The sequence below is a fragment of the Orbicella franksi genome, chromosome 13 (assembly GCF_964199315.1).
Source record: "Orbicella franksi chromosome 13, jaOrbFran1.1, whole genome shotgun sequence".
Classification (NCBI taxonomy): Eukaryota; Metazoa; Cnidaria; class Anthozoa; order Scleractinia; family Merulinidae; genus Orbicella; species Orbicella franksi.
In genome coordinates this window covers 21,712,540-21,735,003 of record NC_138157.1, presented here as the reverse complement: position 1 = coordinate 21,735,003, position 22,464 = coordinate 21,712,540, and the positions used below count along the sequence as shown (strand labels likewise).

The 22,464-nt window shown below is 39.1% G+C and overlaps 1 protein-coding gene across 2 annotated transcripts; it reads left to right on the top strand.

The window, feature by feature from the left end:
* Positions 1 to 701: 701 nt before the first annotated feature.
* LOC145465964 (xaa-Pro aminopeptidase 1-like) lies at positions 702 to 22,186 on the top strand. 2 transcript variants are annotated; one of them, XM_081449737.1, is made up of 26 exons: positions 702 to 2,035; positions 2,121 to 2,191; positions 4,956 to 5,069; positions 5,816 to 5,879; positions 6,684 to 6,788; positions 7,346 to 7,386; positions 8,135 to 8,186; positions 8,684 to 8,706; positions 9,542 to 9,665; positions 10,140 to 10,235; positions 10,393 to 10,474; positions 11,951 to 12,086; positions 12,689 to 12,733; positions 13,495 to 13,581; positions 14,161 to 14,211; positions 14,634 to 14,698; positions 14,909 to 14,986; positions 15,458 to 15,529; positions 16,111 to 16,171; positions 16,451 to 16,520; positions 18,470 to 18,574; positions 18,669 to 18,743; positions 19,039 to 19,115; positions 19,314 to 19,361; positions 19,492 to 19,542; positions 21,549 to 22,186. In XM_081449737.1, the coding sequence occupies exons 1-26, from the start codon at positions 2,002 to 2,004 to the stop codon at positions 21,759 to 21,761; spliced, it is 2,040 nt and encodes a 679-aa protein (XP_081305863.1). In that variant the 5' UTR covers positions 702 to 2,001; the 3' UTR covers positions 21,762 to 22,186. The 2 variants fall into 2 exon arrangements, with proteins under 2 accessions (XP_081305863.1, XP_081305864.1); XM_081449738.1 differs by having other exon boundaries at positions 704 to 2,035; positions 2,121 to 2,182; positions 21,549 to 22,185.
* The last annotated feature ends 278 nt before the right edge of the window (positions 22,187 to 22,464 follow it).

The window sequence follows — 22,464 nt, the reverse complement described above, 5'->3', positions numbered from 1 at the left end:
GCGAAAATAGCTCGTTTTGAGAAAACGAGCTTTAAACTTACAGTAACAGTACTTGTCAAAATGAAACTTCAATACCTTAAGATTCGAGTTCCGTAAAAAACAAAACTTCGAATTTCTTTCAGAATTTTAGTCCCGCCTTAAGTTCGCCGGTCATTTGTACACCTGAGTGGGGAGAGGCGCTGTGAGAGTAAAGTGACTTGCCTTAGAACACAAACACCATGTTCCCAGCCAGGGCTCGAACCCGGACCTCTCGATCCAGAGACGAACGCACTAACCACGAAGCCACCATGTAACAATCGTATTTAAAATCCATCAAATATTTTTGTTCACACGCAATTAGTCTAAACGAGTCATGTGACCGAATATTCCCCAGCTTAAAACTGGAGAATATCCGAGTGATATTCCTGAATTTTTTAAAAAGCGCGTGCTGCGCGTGCTGCTGATAATAAACACAATAGCCTCAATTTGGCGTGAAAATATGCTCGGATATTTTGTCCTTGGACATTATCTGTTCGCTTTGAGGAACAGATAATGCCGGCGAACAAATATCCGTGCATAGTTTCGCGTCAAATTGCTTATATAGCACCTATAGAAACAAATATAGCACATACAAAAAAAGAAATTCAATAAGAACGATTTCTGTGTTGTTTTTTTCCGTGGCTTTTGGAACCGTTTCAAAGCGATTCCAGCGAGTTTCAGTTTCTCTGTTTTCCTCTCTGTGTGAATAATATGTTGAGAACTTGAGATAGCGGTCATTGCGAAATCATAAGACTTTGCAAGGGAATATCCCTGGGGATGGGTACTCTATAAACCTTTGGGAAGGGGTATAGGGCTGGGACTTTGAAACCCTCACCCTATATTAGACCAGGAGTATTAGACCATGACCAACTTGACTTAACAAGCCTATTCTAGACTAGTCACCAAACCCCCCAACTCTATCCCAGACCAGCTATTTTCAACACAGAAACTTTATCACTATCATTGTCCAATATACGCTAACTAAACCAATATCATTACAAAGTCACTTCCGAGTTTCAGTTTCAAGTTTTAGAACTTCGGGTAAAGAACCCTGTTCTAGACCAAAACTGTCTGATTTCTATACCGCCATCATCCAAGACTAAACTGTTTGAAAACCATACCCTTCACGAAGCGCATACCAACATAGCTTACCTGTATAGGAGTATCCCCACGAGGCCGGGAATATTTACGATTGGTTTTACGAGATCCAAATACTACAAAGTTCTTCATAAAACTTCTTATCTTACGTCTGCAGTGTATTGCTTGTTTTCTGTTCGCTTTTTCTGCTGATTTGAATCGGTATTAGGGAGTTACCTCTTCTTAGGTGTCAATACTGGCCTAATCTAGGAAAACTTGGAAACCTAGGAAGCGACAACTCGCTAAGATCGCTTCAAATCAGCTGCAAAAGCAAACAGAAAACACACGATACACTGCGGAAGTAAGATAAAGTACTTTTATAAAGAGCTCTCCAGTTTTTGTATCTCCTAATATATATTCTACGCAAGATCAGCAGGATCAGCACGATGCTCGCGCTTACAGCCTGAGCTAGGACCGCTTGTGGTTTCAGTGATAACAATAACCATGCATTTTGCATTGATAATTAGTTTACAGGTTGGAAAAAAAGCTCATTGCTTTATCGACAATAAATGATTGGTCAGACCAGTGAGCGCAGAGGTTTAATCAAGTCAGTCCTCTCTACCAACTATGACCAAGTGAACAAATCCTATGGAGGACACGTGGACCACGTGGTCTCTAATAATAAATTTGATTTAAATTTGAATAAATAATATATTTCTTTTGTCGCAACCCAGTGAGGCGTGGAGTGCATAGATCGTAACAGTATATGATTTGTTTCAGCAACATAGAGTGTCATACGGGTGTCATAGCATACCGCGTCGGCTTAACTCTGCAGCAAGTGAATATCGCGGATATCGACTTTGTCACTGAGGTTTAACCAGCAATCAGAGCAGCAGTGAAGCTATCATGGAAAGTCGAAGCCTTGTGTGTCTGGTTTTTGGTTAGTAAATAACGCTGAATTGTTCTTGCAAGTTGGATTGTACCGATACATTAAAGTGTGTTTGCTTTGCGCTCTTTCTCAATAGTGATTCTGCCGTGCTCTTTCCTGGTGAACTGTAAAGTGCTGGAACCTGTGAGGACCCGCAGGGTAGGTCGAGTGAGTGTAGCATGATATAATTAACTACCTTAGAATGATTTCCCGACGTAACCTTTAACTTCCTCCGAAGCAGTCGGCGAAAATGCTATCAGTAGCTTGTAAGATAGCAGCACAGCAGCCAGCCCCACAAGCAGGGATCAGCTTAACTCTTTATTACTTTACTAGCTGATTCTCTCAGTTTCCTGGTTAACGCTGCCAGCATTTGTAATTATCCTATTAGATGCGAGCGTCATCTCACTCGGGAATTGGGGAAGAATTACTGAGAAGCTCACAACTGAAACGGGACTAACTGGCGGTGTGAATCGATTTTCGCTTCATCTCTCGTTGGACAAAGAAATCCTGCAGACATTGTTTACAACTATTTAATGTTTATACAGTAGAGTCTGAACACCTAAAATCGATTATTTCTGCTGCAATTGGGGTTTCCACAATAAGAGTATTCAACCAAGTTGGTATACAGTACCACTTTTCTATAGCTTGGGGTGATATTGCAAATGTACTTCTCTTAGAAATGCAAAAGACGTCAGTTTCTATGACTTCGCTCACATAATATTTTCGACTCGGTTGTGGGAATTCCAAGGTTTATCCATTTTTTCATGCTTCGTACAAGCCACCATTCACTCATTGACCTTCAATCACCAGAACAGTTTGTCTAGAATGAAAGGAATTCACAATTTAATGTTACTTGGCTCGGTCAAGTTTTAAAAGTCCTCCTCCGGTTTAATTAACTAACCGTTCGACTCGGATTTCGCATTACCACAGCTTAAAAATAACCCACCACTTGAGATATATTCAACCTAGGCATAGCTAACAAAACGAATATGAGGAAAATATTGAAACAAACGTGAACTTGGGAGAGAATTTAGCTGCATGCAAGGAGAGAATCAACTGTTTCCTTTACACTGCGCGTCACTTATCGAGTGTTATTTTCGTTAGTGCCCAATGAGCAGCTCATATTTCCACTCTCATATTTGTTATTTCCGGCGTTTCATCTTCAGCTACAGGTCGACCATGTATATCACAAGGTAGAATTACTGATAAGCTTCGCATTTTAGACTCAATATCTTCTTACGCCTTTGTGACAGAAAAACAACTGACTGTTTTTCATTCACAGCTGTGTTTTAAAAAAGAACAAACAACTCCACTGTCAGATTGTTCTTTAACACAAACAGTAGTAAAGTTCAAGTTTGACTTCAGCCAATACCAAACCAAAGGACAGTAAGCAAGGCAACAGAGCAGTTACACAAGCATTTGATCCGAATTTGAGCAGCTAAAGTGACAAAACCATGCATTGTTTTTACGCTTAGGGGTGATATTGACAGTCTGCTCTATGCGATCTGAAAAGAAGACGCAAGAGCACAAGCTGATTTATTATAACTGCGCTTGAATTGAGTGAATAATTGTCGTCTCGGTTGTGGGAATTCCAAGATTAATCATTTGTATGACGTCGCCTCTCACTAACTCACTCATCAAAACGGGTTTTTGGTTTTACAATGAGAGCAATGTTAACCGAAATAACATATTCGCTACTTTTCGGCCATAACTTCTTTTGAACTTCTTTTTACCCACCCATCCCCAAAGAACCTTTATGATTGCCCGGAATTTTAGATGCACCTCAGTCTATAAACAGCAACATCAACTAAATGAGAACTTTAGCTTGAAATTGGTAGACAATAAATTATATCGAGTCGAAATCTAGGTAAAGACAAAAGGGAGTTGACTAAAAAAAAATTGCGTGGGTTTCGTTTGAGACCGAGTAACTGAACATTTAGTGCGATATTGAAGAAAACACTTAACTCCGAGACAAGTCGTTCAGTAGTACTGACCTGGTCTGCTACTGGAAACCCGGGACTGATATTGATGATTCCTGTTAGATCTGGACAGGAATAAAGTTTAGAATCGAGAATTCTGGCATATTTGCTCGTGATAAATGAATCCCCTTTGACGAAACGTGACCTGATGCTGGAATTGACAGTCTCGCATTCAGAACTGAAGAGATTACCCCTTGAATATACCTGTGTGACGAGAACAGCTGCGTAGGAAGATGTGAGAACTGAAGGAGATTGACTTACTTTGTTGATATCCCCTTTTAGAAAGGAATGAATATTTTACAGATTCTACGGCGATAAAGAAACTTAACCATTATCTCCCTTGTCAAGAGAGACACTTGAATATTTCAAAATATTTTTTCCATTTGCACAATCGCTAATTTTACATTTCGAAAACTACCCCCGATACAAACTATAATTGTGATGAGCTCAAGATGAACACATAGTACTGGAAGAAATGTTTCCACCGTCTGCATTGTTGTTGCGGTTTCCTTGAGGTGGAACACGCTCGATGTTTCCATTAACGACCAATATGTTAGATCTGATTTACTCAAAATAAACTGGAATCTTTAAATAACAGTCTGCGTTGACAAAACAACAATATTTTTTGAATTCTACTGGGTCATGCTGTGCCAATCCCTCTCACCAGAGTCCCAGTCACTAGTTACTAGTTTCCCTCCCCCCCCCCCCCTCCCCCGCTTATCTTGACTGAAGCGAGGTTGCTTCTAGCGCTTTACATGCCTGTTAGGGAGTGTTTTCTTTTTAAATTTTAACGCAGACCGCTGGACTTAATTTCAAGGCTGTCTTATCCTTCATTGATATTTTCCACAGCTCCTCGATATGAAAACACAGTGAAAGCGTGTTGTACACTGTGCTACACCGTAGCGTTAGCCATCCTTAATCATCATGCAATTTTGACTTCGTTTCGTTTTCAGGCTGCCCCGTCCTTGCCTAAGGTGAACACAACTGAGCGCTTAAAGGAGCTAAGACAGAAGATGCAACAAGAAGGCGTTCAGGCCTACATCATTCCCTCTGTTGACCAACACATGGTAAACGATTTTAAAAGTTGCTACCAGGCTGTGTCTTTACTTGTTATTGATATGGTTATGAAGTGCTGGCAGAAGTTTTTAAAACTTGCAATATCATTGTTATTGTGGAGAAATGAGTCGTCAGTCTTTTCAAATAGGGTAGCTCCCTCAATTCTTCAGTTATTGTGGTGTCAAGTCTCATCGCCGCCCCGGCAGAGCATGTCTCCAGGGAACGGCCTAAACTGTTTCTTGGTTAAGTTAAATCCTCCTCGGGTTTAACATTCCAATTGTCTTTTTCCACAAACCTCTTAGACGTTGGTCGAACTTCTGGCATTCCAAATATAATGGTTTGTTTCGAAACGCAGCGAACTTCCTCCATTAGCTAGAAGTGTATTATTTTAAACACCTGAGATTATTAAGTCGCTTTCTTGCCCAACGAAGGCACAATTATTAGGCCAAAAAATGCTTAGAGGCTTTTGATATTTTTACTGATTAAGGCCGAAATATTTTAAGCTTTGTACATGTAGTGACTTCAGACAACGTTGAAAATAGTGGTGTTTCTCTTCGTGGTCCGTTGCGTGAACATTTCAGGTCTAACTAGCATTTGTTCAATTGCAAGTCTGAATCGCTTCGTGTGATGTCGAAACATGACGTGTTAGACCGCCTGCGATCATACAAAGGCCCTGCAATTACAGACTTCGTATTTGCCCGCGCTATTGAGAAATGAATGATACTTAATTATAAACTTCTCTCTCTTATAAATACAGAGCGGATATGTTGCCCCACACTTTCAACGACGCCAATACATATCTGGTTTTACCGGCTCAAGTGGTAAGGTTTGGTGCTTTATTGCCTCTTGGCATTCCTTCTTTGTTCGTCTTCATTTCGCCCCTGTTTGTTAGCTTAATTTTGTTGATTTAACCCATTGACACCTAGATCTGACTTTTGGCAAACACGCATTTTTTGGATATTTTGGACATTTTCAGCGTGGATATCAGCTAAATTAGCCGCAATCTACCCATAAAGGTATTTGCAATATGAGAGCATGCCTTTCTTTCCGCTAGCATCGCGTTTTATGACATTTTTTCTCGGGTATGGGCACAAATCACAAATTTGCGATCTACGTCTGACCTACATCTTGAGGCTTTTCGGGATTTTTTTGACTTTCCTTTTTTTTTCTTTTTTTTTCTTTTTGCTGCAGTTGTGACCTTCTACTGGGCTTGCTTCCAGTTCAAAAATTTCCCAAGAAAGCCTCATCGAGACGAAAAATTCTTACCACGGAGTAGCCTAGTGTGGTTGAGCTTGAGGGACATTTTCCTCCTAGTTTTTCCCTCCAATTTCTAAGCATGTTCGTGCATATTTCAGGCTCAGTTGACTCAATCACTCTGAGCTGGATATCATTGGAAAGATCTTTTCCTCCTACAGAACTTGGGTATAAGTGATGGCAATTTCGGCTAAAGTTGATGACGTCAGAAGTGGACCAAAGTCAATGGGTTAACTTACAGCAGTACCTTAAAATGCATATGCAGCTCTTTGACTTACATTTGTGTGCAGGTCTTCTAACTAGCCCATCAGATGCGATAAACTGATGCGATGTACTTTCTTATTTAATCCACATCTCTGTTGGTTATTTAGGTGATGCAGTCGTTACATTGACGAAGGCTGCAATGTGGACTGATGGTCGCTACTTCCTTCAAGCCACCATGCAAATGGATGATAACTGGACGTTGATGAAACAGGGTAACTAGTTCATAAACTACACAAACTGTAATAGCTTCATTGCATACCGCCCTGCCGATACACCGTCATGTATTGACCCATGATGTATGATTTGAGCGGTTTTCAGATGACTGTCCACGAAAGTAATCAGGCAATTACTTTGGTTTTGATTTTGGCTTTTACTACAGTTTGAGATTTACTGAGTAGTCTAATTGGTAGATTGTTGCTTTGGTTTTGGTTTTACGACACTCGATTGAAAACCGCTCTAATTGCCTTAATTAGAACCAACATCTCACAGCTAGCCCTGTAGTAATACGAGGCGGTGAAGTCAAAAAGAAAATGCTTTGCTCGCGTGGACAATCCAAGCAGTTTTACACGCATTTTTATCCTCCACGAAAACATCCACTTAACGCGAGTAGTAACGTTATCCGCTTGAGAACGAAGTACCATCTCTAAAAAGAGCCTGAGAAAGATTAACTTGGGAATAAGACCTATATGGGGATTAGCTCTCTCACATTCATCCTGTCTTAATAATACCAATTTGATGTGCGAACAAATGTCATATTTTGCTGTCTTAGGTCTGGCAGGTACCCCAACACAAGCCGAATGGTTGTCACAGGTAATGCACTTGGTGACTATCGGGAGATAACGTACACTAGACCCATACCTGAGAAAACTTGTTCGGGTTGTTTTGTTACGTAAAAAGGGTACTCATACTTTGAATCATATCTTGATTAAGAACGGACGGACATGCGCGTTTTGTGTTATGTAAGGATACGGAAAGATCGGATCGTATACGTTTACCACGGTACAGCACATGGAGAAACATTTCATCACCAAGTTATTGAAGTTACTCGGAAAACTGAGAATTCTGAGTCTAACCCATGGTTATTCGGTCAAACGCTCAACCTCTGTGCGAAAGGATGGTCAAGGGAGTTATGCAATGACGTAAAGCAGGTTCAATGTGACCAACTTCGGCCGTACTGTTAGTCAGTTAATCTATGTGTGAGAATGTCTGGTAGTGCTATGGCGAGCTTGAATGATGTTTGCGAAACTTTTCTGGCCTGCCTAGACACAGAATTGCCTTGTCGGAATATAATGCAAGCCCAGTTTGCAATAAAAAAATTATATGATCTCCGTAAAACAGGTGGAAGTGTGTTTAACGGATGTTTTGATGATTGCGCTTGGTGTTTATTATAACCAAGCCCTGCAAGTAACGAACATCGGACATACAGAGGCGATCAACAGGGAACCGAACGAGTTCGTGAAATTAAAATGGGCTTCTTTTAAAAGATTGTTATCGAACTTGTTTTAAACAATGAAACAATATTCCTGATGTTACTGAATAAGCAATAACCTTTGTTTAGGAACTTTCCAGCGATGAAAAAGTTGGAGTTGATGCAAACCTCATTTCCATTGGTACGTATTAATTCGACACGTAGCGAATGAACAAAGTTTTCCCAGGCTAGGCGTTCAGTTAGTTGGGACGTTGCGCGAAGAAAAACGGCGGAACGAAATAAGGGAGAGAGAGAGAGAGGCTTCGTGTTGCGCTTCCCCCCATTTTGTCGAGCGCATTTTTTTATACTGCGCCCCAAACTAACTGAACGCCTGGGAGAGGTTAGACGAAAACAGATGTAAGCGTTTGTGCTATGCTTAACTTGAGCTATTGTTTCGATCCCTGTTGGAAAATTTTCTAGTTATACGGAGCAGGGTAAGTAATTGGAACGTAACATATGTACATATGCAAAAGCGGGAAATCATGTAATAAATTGAATATGGAAGAGAAAAGGAAGTTAAGAACATTGCAATGGAGCTTTCGGCTTCATATTTTCAGAAGATTTTGTGCACATTTGGTTTTTTAAGGTAAATTTACATATTTTATCAGAAGCCTGATTTTATTGTTTTAATTCTTGCAGGTAATTACGAGGACATGACCAAGGTGTGAAGATTTATATTTCTATTCTCAGAGTTTCACAGCATGTGTGGAAAATTCCTTTAAAAAGAATTAAACCTCGAATTGCAAAATTTTCTTCAACTGAAAGAAGACCGGATTTGCTTTCAATTGAAGACACTAAAGAAATAATGACAAACCAGACAAAACAAAGACGAGTAGATCTGGGGAGGAGTACGGCGGATTACAGAACGGGACAAAAGAACTTCTACATATGTCACTTTGCAACTATCCTTGTACCCTTAGTCATACAGAGCTTATCGTCAACTTTGTTATATCTTTGTACTCGGCCCGCTATTAAACCAGCGTCAAACCGCTAAATTGCAATTCACTGTTAATGCATATAGAATCACGATCCACAGGAGCGGATCCAGGAATTTCTGAAAGGGGGGGGGGGGGTTGGTGGGCGGGGCGGTGTACACCTTCACAACTTTTGATTTCATCGGCGTGGATGGCCAGCGTCGCAGTCGTGAGGTTCGAGGGGGGTCCGGGGTCATCCCTTTACGTTAAATATTTCCGATTTTACCCTGTAAAACGCCATTTTCAGCGTTCCTGACACTTGATACTTGATACTTGCATGATATAAAATCTGGTGTTCACCTTACTTCTCAACCAGAAGAACAAAAATATTAATGCAGTCGCAAAATAAAATATATTTCCCTACCTTGGCAGTCAGTCAATTGACGGAAGTGAAACAACTGCGTATAAAAAAAGTTATTCTCTTGTTTTATGAAGTTTCAAACAAATAACAAAAAATGCTGTTCCAAGTCTCTCAATCCCTCCCCTGGTTTCGCCTCTGATCCGCGAGATTTTTTTTCTTCAGGAGCTTCAAAAGTCAAACATTACAGTGAAATCGATTTCTGAAAATCTTGTTGACTTGATATGGACTGAGGGTAGACCAGCTTTGAGCAACGCTACGATCTACCCGCTGGAAATGAAATTCACAGGTTAGTGAATTCTTGAACAATTGTCTTATCAGTCGATTACTCAGAGTCGAGTTTGTTTTTCGTTTACTTGAAGTTTCAAAGCATTCTCCGACACTCTGAAAAACAAAATCACTGCCCAACGGTATTGCGCATGAACAGACCATTATTTGCTGGTAGTTATGCAGATCACGTGGTTGGGTCTCGGATGACCAATGAAAGGGGGAAAAATTCATCGGTTTATAATGATGATTGTCACTTGACATAGTCAAGATCATTTAGATCAGAAATGTGTAACAAACAAACTACCTCTTGTCTAGCCCTAACGCTAAACAAGGGTCCTCGCTTCTTCAACATTTCAGTGGCAAAGTTCTAAAGCATAAACTGGTACAAGACGAGGCGACTCAATTAACAGTGTTTGTCTAACAAATCACAATTGATCCGCACCTCATTTCTTCATTTGGTTTATTTGTTTTATGTTTTACAATTGTTGGTTAGGAAAGGCATGGTCTGACAAAATAAAAGATCTTCGAAACGAGATGACTGCAAATGATGCGACGGCGGTTATTGTGTACCAGCTTGATGAGGTTGCCTGTAAGTAAACTTTACTGTTTTCGAAGATTATATGTGATAAAAGTCTGGACCTATGCTCCTTACAAACATAAAACGTCAAAGAACGCCAAGTTTAGTTAAGCCTAGTAAAGCTTTTTTTAAGTCATGTAAAAGTAATAGTGTACTTGCCAATTTATAGGGCTGTTGAACTTGAGAGGGGCGGACGTGCCTTCAAGCCCTTTCTTTTTCGCTTTCGTTATCGTTACTCCAAACCACATCAAGTAAGTACAAATGTTAGTGACAGAAAAATCGCATTACGATCTTCTCTGCATTCTTAAACCAAAGGAGTTACTAATTAATTTAGGTTTGCTCCAGTTTAAAACTGTTCAGTAAGTTCTCAGTAGGTTATTGCTTTCTGATTGGCTCACAGATCCGGGTTAACAGCGATTCACCGAGTTTTTATCTAATATGAAAAGCGCCTGGATGTTGTTCGTAGCGACAAAATAATTGTAACTTGAACGATTGGTTAAGATCGCACCGCTACCCTACATGTAAAGCGCATTTGCTATTAAGCGTATTTACTTGCCCATCATATTCAAACGATTCACAAAGTTTAGAACAGAAGATTTAATTTCATTGAAAATGTCTGTTAATGTACATCAAAAACGACAGAGTAATGAGTACAAAAAGGAAAACAGTAATTACTTTGATTCACAGGGAGACCCGAAACCGAAACAATTTTTAGGCCTCTTACTAGTTTCTGTACATTTCTGATTTGCATAATTTTAGTTTTTCCAATCGCGCGGGAGATTTCAGAGACGAAAATCGACTGCTCGTACTCTATTCTAGCGGCAAAGTTTTCAAACCAGCTCAACCGATGAATTTCTGAAACGATAAGCTGTAAGAACACTATGCACCATAGATGCATACATTTGTCTGTAATTGTTTTTTTTTTCCCGCGAACCGCGTCTACCCAGCTAAATTTACAGACAAATGCATGGAAAGTGAAAAAAGATGGTGAATTTTACGCTCGGTAATGAAATGTGAAAAGTGAACTGATGAACATGACACGAGCGTGGGACAAAGAAAAAATCTGACTCCCCGACAGGGATATGTGACTTCGACAGTGCTGATCCTAGCAGTGTGCAGGATGCCTGTCACAAATGAACTCAGTTAAATGACGTTGCTATCAAAGAGTTCTCGTAGCTCAGTGGATAGAGCGCCCACCCGGTGTTCGGGAGGTCATGGGTTCGATTCCTGTCGGGGACTCAGATTTTGTCTTTGTCCCACGCACATGTCATGTTGATCAATTCACTTTTCACAATGTATGGAAAATTAGAAAAATTGACTGAGCGTTTTCTAGTTAGGATGCATTCTTCAAACTTGGTGAATAAAATTGTCTACCTGGTATTTTAACGTTGCGATTCACAAAGTGTGTAAAATTCAATTTTGGAAAAAGTTATTTGCCATCGGATTCCAGAGAAACACTGTAATTTCTGACCGCTCAAGATGACGTCGTATACCGTGATAAAGCCATTCGCATTTCACTCGCATGTTCTGTATGTTTTGTTATTAACTTACATCCAACTCGACCGCATGGAATAATTGTCAGATGAACCATTTGAAGGAGGTTAAGGAAGACGGATTTGTAAAGCTTGTCATTTAAAATTGTCTTTCTGTAATTCAACTTTATGGTTATGCAAATATAAGGTAACCCGAGAAAAACGCTATAATATTGACGCTTTTTTTCTGATCAGGGTTTACATTGAAGAAGAGAGGTTAACTCCCGCAGCAAAGACGCAATTAAATGTTGCTACACTACAACCTTACAACATGTCCATTTTTCTGGGGGACATAAAAACCGAAGCAGCTAAAAGTGATGCGAAAATTTGGGTAAGCTTGTATTCTTTATACAATTTTTACTAAAAGTTTCAGAGTCGGTGGCATGATAAAGCAAAGTGCACGTTTGATGAAGATCTGTATCGGATTTGATTACGTTAAACTAACATGAGTTCAAATTCCAAATATTTGCTTCCGATCATGAGAAAGTCCCTTCAACCACGTTTCATTTTATATTCAATGCTTTCTTTAAGGGTGGTTTCTATGTAGATTCATTCAAAACTCAGTCTCGCTGAGAGCACATAATAGCGAGGCGTGCGGTGACTGAATGGAAAGAAGTCAAAGGAAGATCCATCGGAAAGACGAGCTCATATGGCCTGCTCACATACTCACATGTTCGCCACATGTCTTATCACATGTCTTAGCTACTGTTCTGCAATATTCACTTTGCCTCATGCTTCCTGTTTGTTTGTCTCTAACACCAGAGTTCTTTGACAAATTTCTAAATACGTCTTCACATACTAACGTGTGTGTGATGGCAGCCCATGGCGCATTTCACGATGTTGTAGACTTATCTCTCCTCCTTTGTAACTAATAGCATTAGGATCTTAAACACTTTTCTTTGTGTAACTTTTCTTGTATTTTTTTATCTTCAGCTAAGTCCTTTATCCGGTTACGCCATGAAAGAAGCAATTCCTCAGGTTGGTTATGAGAGTCAGTCAATGAACTTCCTTATAAATGATCTTTCTCATTGATCTGAATTTTAATAGAGATTCATGGAACAACAGGTCCGGCCCTTTACCGAACCCACCTTTTCACCTACAAGAAGTACGTAGACGAGGAAAAGAAAGTTCGGTTTGTTTTTAGTCTGCCAATAGGCAGAATGCGTGATTTCGTGAAATGCTCAAAATCCATCCCAAGCCACGTAGAACGATACTCTTTTCAGTCTTTTGGTATCTTTCATGCTATTTTTTTATTATTTTTTCTTAATAGGCGATTTGCATGATGGTGTCATTTGACTACAACTACCAGAATCCTTTACTTCTCCTCTTTCTTATGCTAATTAACGCAATAGTTATTCCCACTGGTGCTTTAAAATTTGAATAATAAAGAAAAAAACTGAATTCTGGTATTTGTAGTCAAATGACGCTGTCGTGCAAATCTACTATTGAAGCTACAAGCTTGCAGTTTCTAAGCAAGGTCTGGGGACGAAATAAGCTAGTCTGACGTCAACATACTCTAGAATTTTGAAAACATGAAAATACATTTATACAAGAGTCTACTTAGCTTGTCTTCATTTAGTACTCTCCGTCGAGTTCCAAAACAAAATAATCGCCACAGCTCTAAAACTCGAGTAAACAGTTAGTGAATTCTTTTAACAGCATCTCGCTAAATCTTTGCAGCAGCTTCATTGTTGATTTTCTTCAGTGTCAGCTTTTAAAATTAAATTTCTTACAAACAGGACAATTTATTGCTGATGGACTCGCCCATAGCACTGCCGAAATCTATTAAAAATCCCACAGAGATTGAAGGAATGAAGAATGCTTATGTAAGTAACATGACAAGCAACGGTTCTTCTTAATTGTACCTTTATATTTTCGGTATGGTATTAATGTGGCAACAGTCATTTGCATAAAGTCATGTCGATTCGATATTTTGACCGCTGTTCTTTCGTCTCAACCTCTAGTTCATGAACTTGCTAACTAGCTAAATATCAAGTATTCCACTTGCTGTCGGACACCTTTGAAATGAAAACTTTGCTGCTAGTCTACTGTGAGCAATGGTTTGTTTCGTTTAATAACCACACTCACCAACACACATAGAGGCGACAAACAAACAAACCAGCCAACCAACCTAACTAATTGCAACGAACCAGCAAAACAACTATCGAAGCAACCCTCATTGCAGAACTGATACAAAGAGCTACAAAGGGCATAAAATTATAATATAAAATGACAATATTTCGGCTAGCCAGACCAGCCTTCTTTGGTTTAAATGCCGCTGATTAACGGCAGCCATTTTGAAAACATTACGTTTATCTCACTTGATTTTAATTTTAACTTCCGTGACGTGGCAGAGGCATTCGACGGGAGAAAGATACTTACCATTTCCATGTCTTTTGCTACAGCTCAAGGACAATACAGCGATGCTGGAGTTTTTTTACTGGCTGAAAAATGAGGTATGTGTTAAATTTACGACTTACATGTAGCTCTGGTACGATTTAGTCGCAACATATTCGCAAGATACGAAAGCGTGATCAAATCAAATAATGAATTGAATAAAACTTCACCTGTTTGTTTTCCATTCAAAGTGCACAAAAAACGACGAACGTTGCAGTCCCATGTTAAGCTATAGCACTGGAAATGCCACACTTCGTTAACCAATCAGAACGCGAGAAGTCTCTCAGCTCTGCGTCCTTTTCTTGACTTGTGTTGTAGAAATTCCAAGAAAATCGAGAAAGAGAAAACCTCAACCTCCACTGAACTCACAATAGTGTTTCCCTTTGACCAACATAAATATACTTAGCATTGCAATGAGGCTATTTAGTGACGTTCTAAGTCTTTTTTAAACGAAAAGTAACTTTTCTTTCCTTGCCTGAAGGTCTCTAAAGGAAGTAAGGACCTAACAGAAATGTCTGCAGTAAAGAAACTGGAAGAATTTAAAAGGTAAATGACCTTTACGTTTGTGTCAAAACTATCTTTATTGAAGAAAATAAAGATGCTTTAATATCGACACGAACGCCCCTTAATCTCCAATGTAATGTTCTCAAAAATATGTACAGACCGAAAGCTCGAGATTGATATTAACATGATATTTAACATAACATTAACATGATATTTGCTTTGTATTCAATTTCATATTTTTGTTATTTGTAGTAAACAAGTTGACTACATGGGTCATAGTTTTGATACCATCGCAGGTTTTGGTCCCAATGGAGCTATTATTCATTACAGGTACTGAAAGCTGAGAAATTCAGTGTACTCATCAAGCTGTTGTAAATATAATTCCTTTTCTGAACAGAGACTCGCGGAAAATAAGTGACGTATTATACATATATTTACGGTACCTGATATAACGAGATGTAGTCATAGGAAATCAAAGGTGGGTACCAACACGGTACTACATGCGTAGATTTACGGCCGATTCAGTCTGGGTGCGCCCTCTTGCTGGGTATGGTATAAATACCTGAGTAATCCTACCTCTTTGTTACAAGTCTGGTTCGGTAACATATCAGACTCGTTTGGTCTCGCCATACATGGGTAATTGGCTTGACTGCGTCTTGCCGAAATATGAACCATGGCTATACAAGTACTATACAAGTTAGAAGTAGGACAGTAGGACCTCAGAAAAATGGAAAGTTGAGAATAGGAAGGGTCAAATGCATGGTAATGTAGGGGGTGAAAAGGCTTTGTTTCATCTCGCAGGCCAGAAGAAAGCACAAACTTACAGATTACCGATCAAAGTACCTTCCTCGTTGACAGTGGATCCCAGTTGAAGTGAGAGCTAATTATTCCATATCTCTTAACACAAGCATAAGTTGTTCCAAGTTATCCATAGCTTGCTCAAACCAAGCGAACCATTAAAATTTTCATGTGTCGAATGGGATATTTCGTGATATACAAATAAAACTAAGAATAAGTTCTTAATTCTGAAGACAAATTTGAAAAATGGACAAAACTTTGATCTGATTCATACGGCCATGAACAACTTAACATACATGTCCTTCGAGTCTCCTCCGCTTGCTGTCTTCCAGTCACGTCAAGGAAGGAAGATGGGGTTAGGATGGACTGAGTTGGATCATGATTGATGTAAATTTGAGAGGGAACCCAGATAAACTTGAAAACATGTTGTAAACATTAAAGGCCTAAAGCGTCTCCTCTAAATAAAGCTCACGAGCTGCTCCTTTGATCAAAGCTGCGGACAATTTAACAACTGCGCAATGAACCAGCGATAAAACTTGGAGAAAATCACTCGTCTTCTCCTGCTGGTAATGCGATGTCAACGTCACGATAGATAGTCGTTAGTTATAGTAGCTTTTCAATGACTTTTTCTGTTAATTTTGATTTACCCTGTGTAGAGATGGAACAACAGATACAACTCGTACAGTCCACTTTGGAACACCAACAGCCCAAGAAAAGGTGAACTTACTTTTGACATGTCAATAGACCAATTTCGATATATTAAAATTCAGCCTAAAACAATAGGCCTCAGCACGAGGCTCTGGGGAATATCTACAGAGTTTGGGGGGTTTATTCCCCAGAGCCTCGTGCTGAGATCTATTGTCTTAGGCTGAATTTTAATACATCGAAATTGGTCTATTCAAGAGCCATTGTGTTTCGACATACAAAAAAAAATGCTATATTAATTTCCCGGCCCGTATTATTTACAGTAATGAGCCGCTCTTTGTTGCTTCACAGGATGCCTACACCCGTGTTTTGAAGGGTCAGATCGCACTAGCACTGACTATATTTCCAAACAATACGCAAGGTAAAATATGTATATCAGATTAACGCTTTTCAGACAGAACGGAGGAGGGACGGTGAAAAGTGCCTTTGCTGAATTTGACCGTCTACAACTTCTTCAATATTTAATAAGTCAACGCTGTTAATTAAACGTTGCGACTTTATATAATTATCTGGAATTTGTCTGGCAACAAGATAAATTCCTGGTAAGACTACCACAAGCCATAAGGTACTTGGAGTGTTCATTGACTCGGACCTTTCTTTTAACGAGCATGTCGAACGTTTATGTAAGAAACTTGCTAAGCGTATAGGCGTCCTGAGATCAATTAGGCATTACCTACCTTTCAATGAGCGCATACTTTTCTGTAATGCAACTATTATGCCTTTGGTTCTATACGGCGGAGCAGTCTGGAGTATGACATCCAAAGCAAACGTATTAGACGAGTTTTTCGATTACAAAAGAGAGCTGTCTGGGCCATGCTAGATGTTAACTACATGTTAAGAACGAACAGTTCAGTAGTTTATTTAAGAAGCTGAACTGGATGCGTTTCTGTGATGAAATTAATGTTAGCAAACTGTGTCTTATCTTTAAATGTTTAAACGGGTAAATGCCCAGAATATCTATGCAATAAGTTAGTTCTTGTAAGTGACACATCAGTCCGATCCTCGGGTTATGGTCACATAATACTACGCAGCCCCATGTACAACAGGAAAACAGAAGGGGGTAAAACCTTTTTAACATCATAAATTGTATTATGGAATTCCCTACCTGTAGAAATAAGATCCAGCGAAAGTATTAACTCTCAGTTTTAAACGCAAATATATCGAGTACGTAAAGAAGGGGTACGCTAATATTGACCATTTTACAATTTCGTAATATTTTAACTTTTATATTTTAAATTAATATTTTAACACTTATAGTTAGAAATTTTTAGGAATTATTAAATCATTGTAATTATGTATATACATTTATATATATTTTTGTAACTTTTTATTGTAACTTTTTAAATATTGTAATTTTTTATTGTTCATACTTTGTACTATACTTAGTTATTATATAATTGCTCGTAGATTTTTAGCACAGAGGGCCACTAGTTTATCAGTTTATACTTTCATGTGTCACCCTCTCTAAATAAAGTTGATTGATTGATTGATTGATTGATTGATTGATTGATTGATCTGGTATGATGGTTCATTGTTCTGCAGTGTGTCGCTTGAAGATTGAATCGTTTGATCATCAACACATTGCTGGACATACATATTTTTTCCTTGAAGGTTAAAACCTTCAAGTAGAAAAGAGGAAAAAATATTCCAATATTCCAATATTCAGGGAAATTTTAATTTCCCTGAATATTTTTCTGTATGGTTGTACGTATTTGTAATTTGTATTTTATGTATTTGTAAGTATGGTTTTGCAGCTTCTGCTAAAATTGCACCAGCTTCAGACCAAAACTCCGATGCTTGCGCTAATTCCGCCGAGAAAGAACCCTTCACATGTTGCCGACCTGCATATTGCTGCTCAAGTTTTGTAACTCTTTCCTAAACAAGTCTTCTTTACAAAGAGACTAATGTTTCTAATTTTAATGAGCTATATTTATGTATGTCTCACCCTGCCTCAGCATTTCTTTTCTCGTCAGAGACAAAGTAGACAATATAGAACTTCAAAGCGAGTGTCATTCTTTCTTCCCCTCTCTCTTATCGTCCTTTTGTAGTCTTCTACCTTTCTGCTTTTTCTTTCGCTGTTGCTGTTTTTTTTTTTTTTTTTTTTTGTCATTGTTTGGAGTGATTTTAGGTCTTTTAGAGTCCGCGTTAAATCAAAGTAGGTAACTCACTTGCTGCAAAGGAGCGCATTCTTCATTTACACTGTTTCCATAAATCCACTCATATGTGTTGCTATTTATTACAGAGTGTTGCGTGTAACTTCAACACCTCGATCACATGAACTCACTGCTGTCTCTATTACTTTCTTGACAGGTCGTTTCTTAGACACAATCGCGCGCAGAGAATTGTGGCAAAATGGCCTGGACTACAGGCATGGGACGGGGCACGGTATTGGCATGTTTCTCGGTGTACATGAAGGTGAGATGAGGCAAGATAATGAGTTGGGATATTACAAAAACTCCGTAACAACAGCTCCGTGTCTATTTTTGTGACACACTGTTGTATGTTGTAGGACCACAGAGAATAACCGTCGGCTGCCCGAGAGCATATGAAAAACCAATCGTTCCTGGAATGTTTCAATCAGATGGTAAGCTTAGCGTATTATTATTTCTTAGTGTAGTTATCTACGAAAATCATCCTGGGAGGGTGTAACGAAAAAGATTGAAGTATAATAATTTGGAAGGTAAGAAATTATCGGCAGTTTTCTACGACATTTGTTAAGTATCAGATGAAAAGGGCGTTTAAATGAGTTTCATCCGTACGTTACAAACCAAACCATGGTGCAAGTTAAGTCCAGTGACAATTTATGGCCCTGAAATAAATAGTTGCAGGTGAAAATTGAAGTTTTCTCATTTCTAACGGGGACCCTTCTTTTTCTTCAGAGCCCGGATATTACGAAGATGGTAAATTCGGCATCAGACTTGAAACTGTGGTCATGGCAGTCCCCGCGAAGACACAAGTAAGACTAAAAAATCCCAAAGAGTCTCGGTTTTTTCTGTGTAATAATATGGATCAGAAATTGGGGTTAGTTCATAGCAAAATGTACTTCCTCCTCTATGACTTAAAACCTAAAAAGAGTGGGAAAGTTTTCTTGGTGTTAGTCTGTGTTTATTTCTGGGTTTATGTGGTTATATTCTTTTTTCCTTTCTTTTGTTAGAACTCCTTCAATGACAAGCAGTATGTGACATTTGAAGCAGTGTCCTTTGTAAGTGCACTAACTTCAACTTTTTATTTAGCTTAAATTCTTCTTTGTTAGAGCGCCTTGCTGTTTTTAGTGTATTTTATCGCTCGGTAAACAAATGCGTTGAGATAATGGCAATTTGTTTAATTGGCAGCTACCGTACTGGAAGAGTTTGATCGACTTGGATATCATGACTCCCACTGAGGTATTTTAATTTAGAACATACCAGATATCAATTTTACATTTTAAAACAGTAAAAACAAGATACTGTACGCTGTGATTAGTTAACACCTCAACTCTGTTAACAAGTTTAAAATATACACATAAAGTCCTGACTCAACCGCTAAATGAAAAGATCAAAATAATTTTCCAGTGAAAATAGGTCAGCTATGAAATTAATACAGAACCAACGTCACCGACAGAAAAAAAAAAAATCTTCTTAAATATTCACCAGGCTAAAAAATCAAGTATCCCATTTTTTTTTTTTAATTACGAATATGCCACTTACAGAGGGTCCACAATAGGTTTGGCGGGATGCGGGATTTGGCTTTTTTTTCGCCGTGATATTTGGGATTTGAGCTGAAACCAGGGGCGGGAAGCGGGAATTACAAATATGAGCGGGAGCGGGATTTCGTGTTTTTATGGGGTTGAGATGTGGGATTCGCAAGGGGAACAGAGCGGGATACGGGATTTCAATTCTTACATGACCATATAAATTATTCTTGACCAGCGTAAAAACCACAAGCTGGCAGAGACGAATGCGTATAGCTGTGTCAGGTTTATAGCAACGGCTCTGCACCCTGTCAGGTTCTGTCAAACGTATCCATTATCGCTTGACTACGTTAGTATCATGAGACTGTATGAGGTCTTTGAGTCCTATTGCAATCATTTGTGTTGACCTCTGACATCTGTCCATTCCTGACATTTTCGACGCTTGCGTCAGTAATCTTTGCCCCCCGATCCTTTATAGTTTGTCTAGTCTTTCAACCTTTTCCAGAGCACTTGGCTTTTTTTTGGCTAGAACTTCCTTACCGAATGGCTATGACAGTGGTTTACCGAGTGAAGTATGCGACATTATGATTTGCGTCACCATATATTGCGAAAAGGATGTGCAGGCCGTCACTCAGAAAAGTTCTGAGGCCAGACCTCAAGGAAAGTGAAGGCGTTTAAAGCTTTGAAAGAAACTGTCAAGTGTGTTAACAGGCCATCTCTTAAATATGGGAATGAACAATCATTTTCTTTTAATAATATGTGGACAAAAGAAAACAAAACAGTAAACCGTGAACAGAAAGAAACGTTATAATCACTTGTGTTTGTCTGCTAGCCATTGAATTCTTTTGTGGTCTTTAATGCGATATCTATTTTTTAAAAGTTTGTATTAATAATTAAATTAACAAGTTAATAATTCACGCAGAAAGGTCTGAAAAGTGGGCGGGATCGGGATTTCCAGGCAAAAAAAGGCGGGATGGCGGGATTAACAGGAAAAAATGGACGGGAAAGCGGGATCTGAGAACCCTATGGTGGACCCTCACTTACAGACATTCAACACCTAACAGAATGCAGTATGCAGAAAGATTGTCACATAAACCAAGTTTAATGGCCTTACTTCCCACGTGTCTCCTGTAGCTCAGTGGTTGCATCTGAACTGGTCACCACAAGATCTTAGGTTTGATTCCTGGCTGCCTGTGTCAGTGACAGAAAAATCATCTTCTCGTGTATGTACCAGACAAAACATCCTCCATCTCATCAGTTGTTTACCATCGCGCATATTTTGAACCCGTTTGATTGGGACTGCGCTTGTTTTGAGTTCTCTTCAGTTTTCTGTTTCAGAATGAGCTTTTAGACAGCATTCTGTCTTTTCTACTCCTAATTAAGACTGGACAGATAAAGTTTACAGAATAGGCAAGAACGCCTGCCATTGTGGATTCCTCTCTCTATATATATGCAGAAATCTTTATCCATCGCGTTTATTTCCGTTTTCCGCCCTGATGGTTGTGACAGAAATACACGAAGTAAAGATTGTAACCTCTTTTCTCTGAGATGCGTGGGATGTATTCTAGCGGGGAGGAGTGGGGGATGTATGCGAGGTGTATGCGAGAGACACGAGCGTTTCAATCCTACGAGAAACCAACTACCCGGTAAAAAGCTGCTAGAGAAAAACGAAAAGACAACAATAGTTAAGCAAATTGACAACTCTTCATCTTATTGCAGATTGAATGGCTCAACAACTACCATACGCAATGCCGGGAGAAGATTGGCAATATGTTAAAAGACCAGGACAAAACCGACGTGTACAATTGGTTGGTCGAGTTAACTGAGCCAGTTGGCAAAAAAGGACGGATACCGGCAGCAGGAGCCAGGTCGCTTGCAGTGTCTGCTGTGATCACGCTTTTTGCAGCCCTTGGGTTGTTTCTTCACATGTGAGATACAACTTATCTCTGGTCGTTTTTAGAGTGCTGAGTGGTAGAATGAATGTCATAGAAGCTGATGTAATCTTTTAAAGTGTCAAGTGTATTGATAATCTGTACTTTATGAAAGTTGTCGTAGGTGTTGTAAAACTACAGTGCCTCATTAACGGCGATCTCGATCTAGTTTTCCAGCTCATTTCTGTAGTGTTTTTCTTCTAAAGTAATGGGTTTTTAAAGTACTATTATTTGAGTCATACCGGAAAAATCTCGGCCTCGATATATACTACAGGTTGAGACAAAAAAAGTTGTCACTTTTGTTCGTTGTTAGGTTTTAACGTTCATCATATTTTTATTTTGAAATTTGAGGGCATCCTTTTATAGCCCATGCCGTAACCATAACTGCTGTTTAAAACCTTATTACGCTCTAAATAAAGGAAAATAATCATATACTCATCGTATTGTGTGCTATCGATTGTAACTTTGGGGGCTAGTAACTGTACTTGGCCATATCCTAAACAAATGCCATTCTGTGAGACGATAGTTAATAGAGGGAAATGGTTATGAAGCCCGGCAAGCATCAAAGGAGCAACCAAAGATGCCAAGATTTATGTTGGAAGGTCACGACCGTGTACAATCTTTTGTTTTACGTTCATACACTCAATCAAAACGGTTCTATTGGTTAGTTCCTCGGTCAGAAGTAAACAACTATTGTGTTTGGT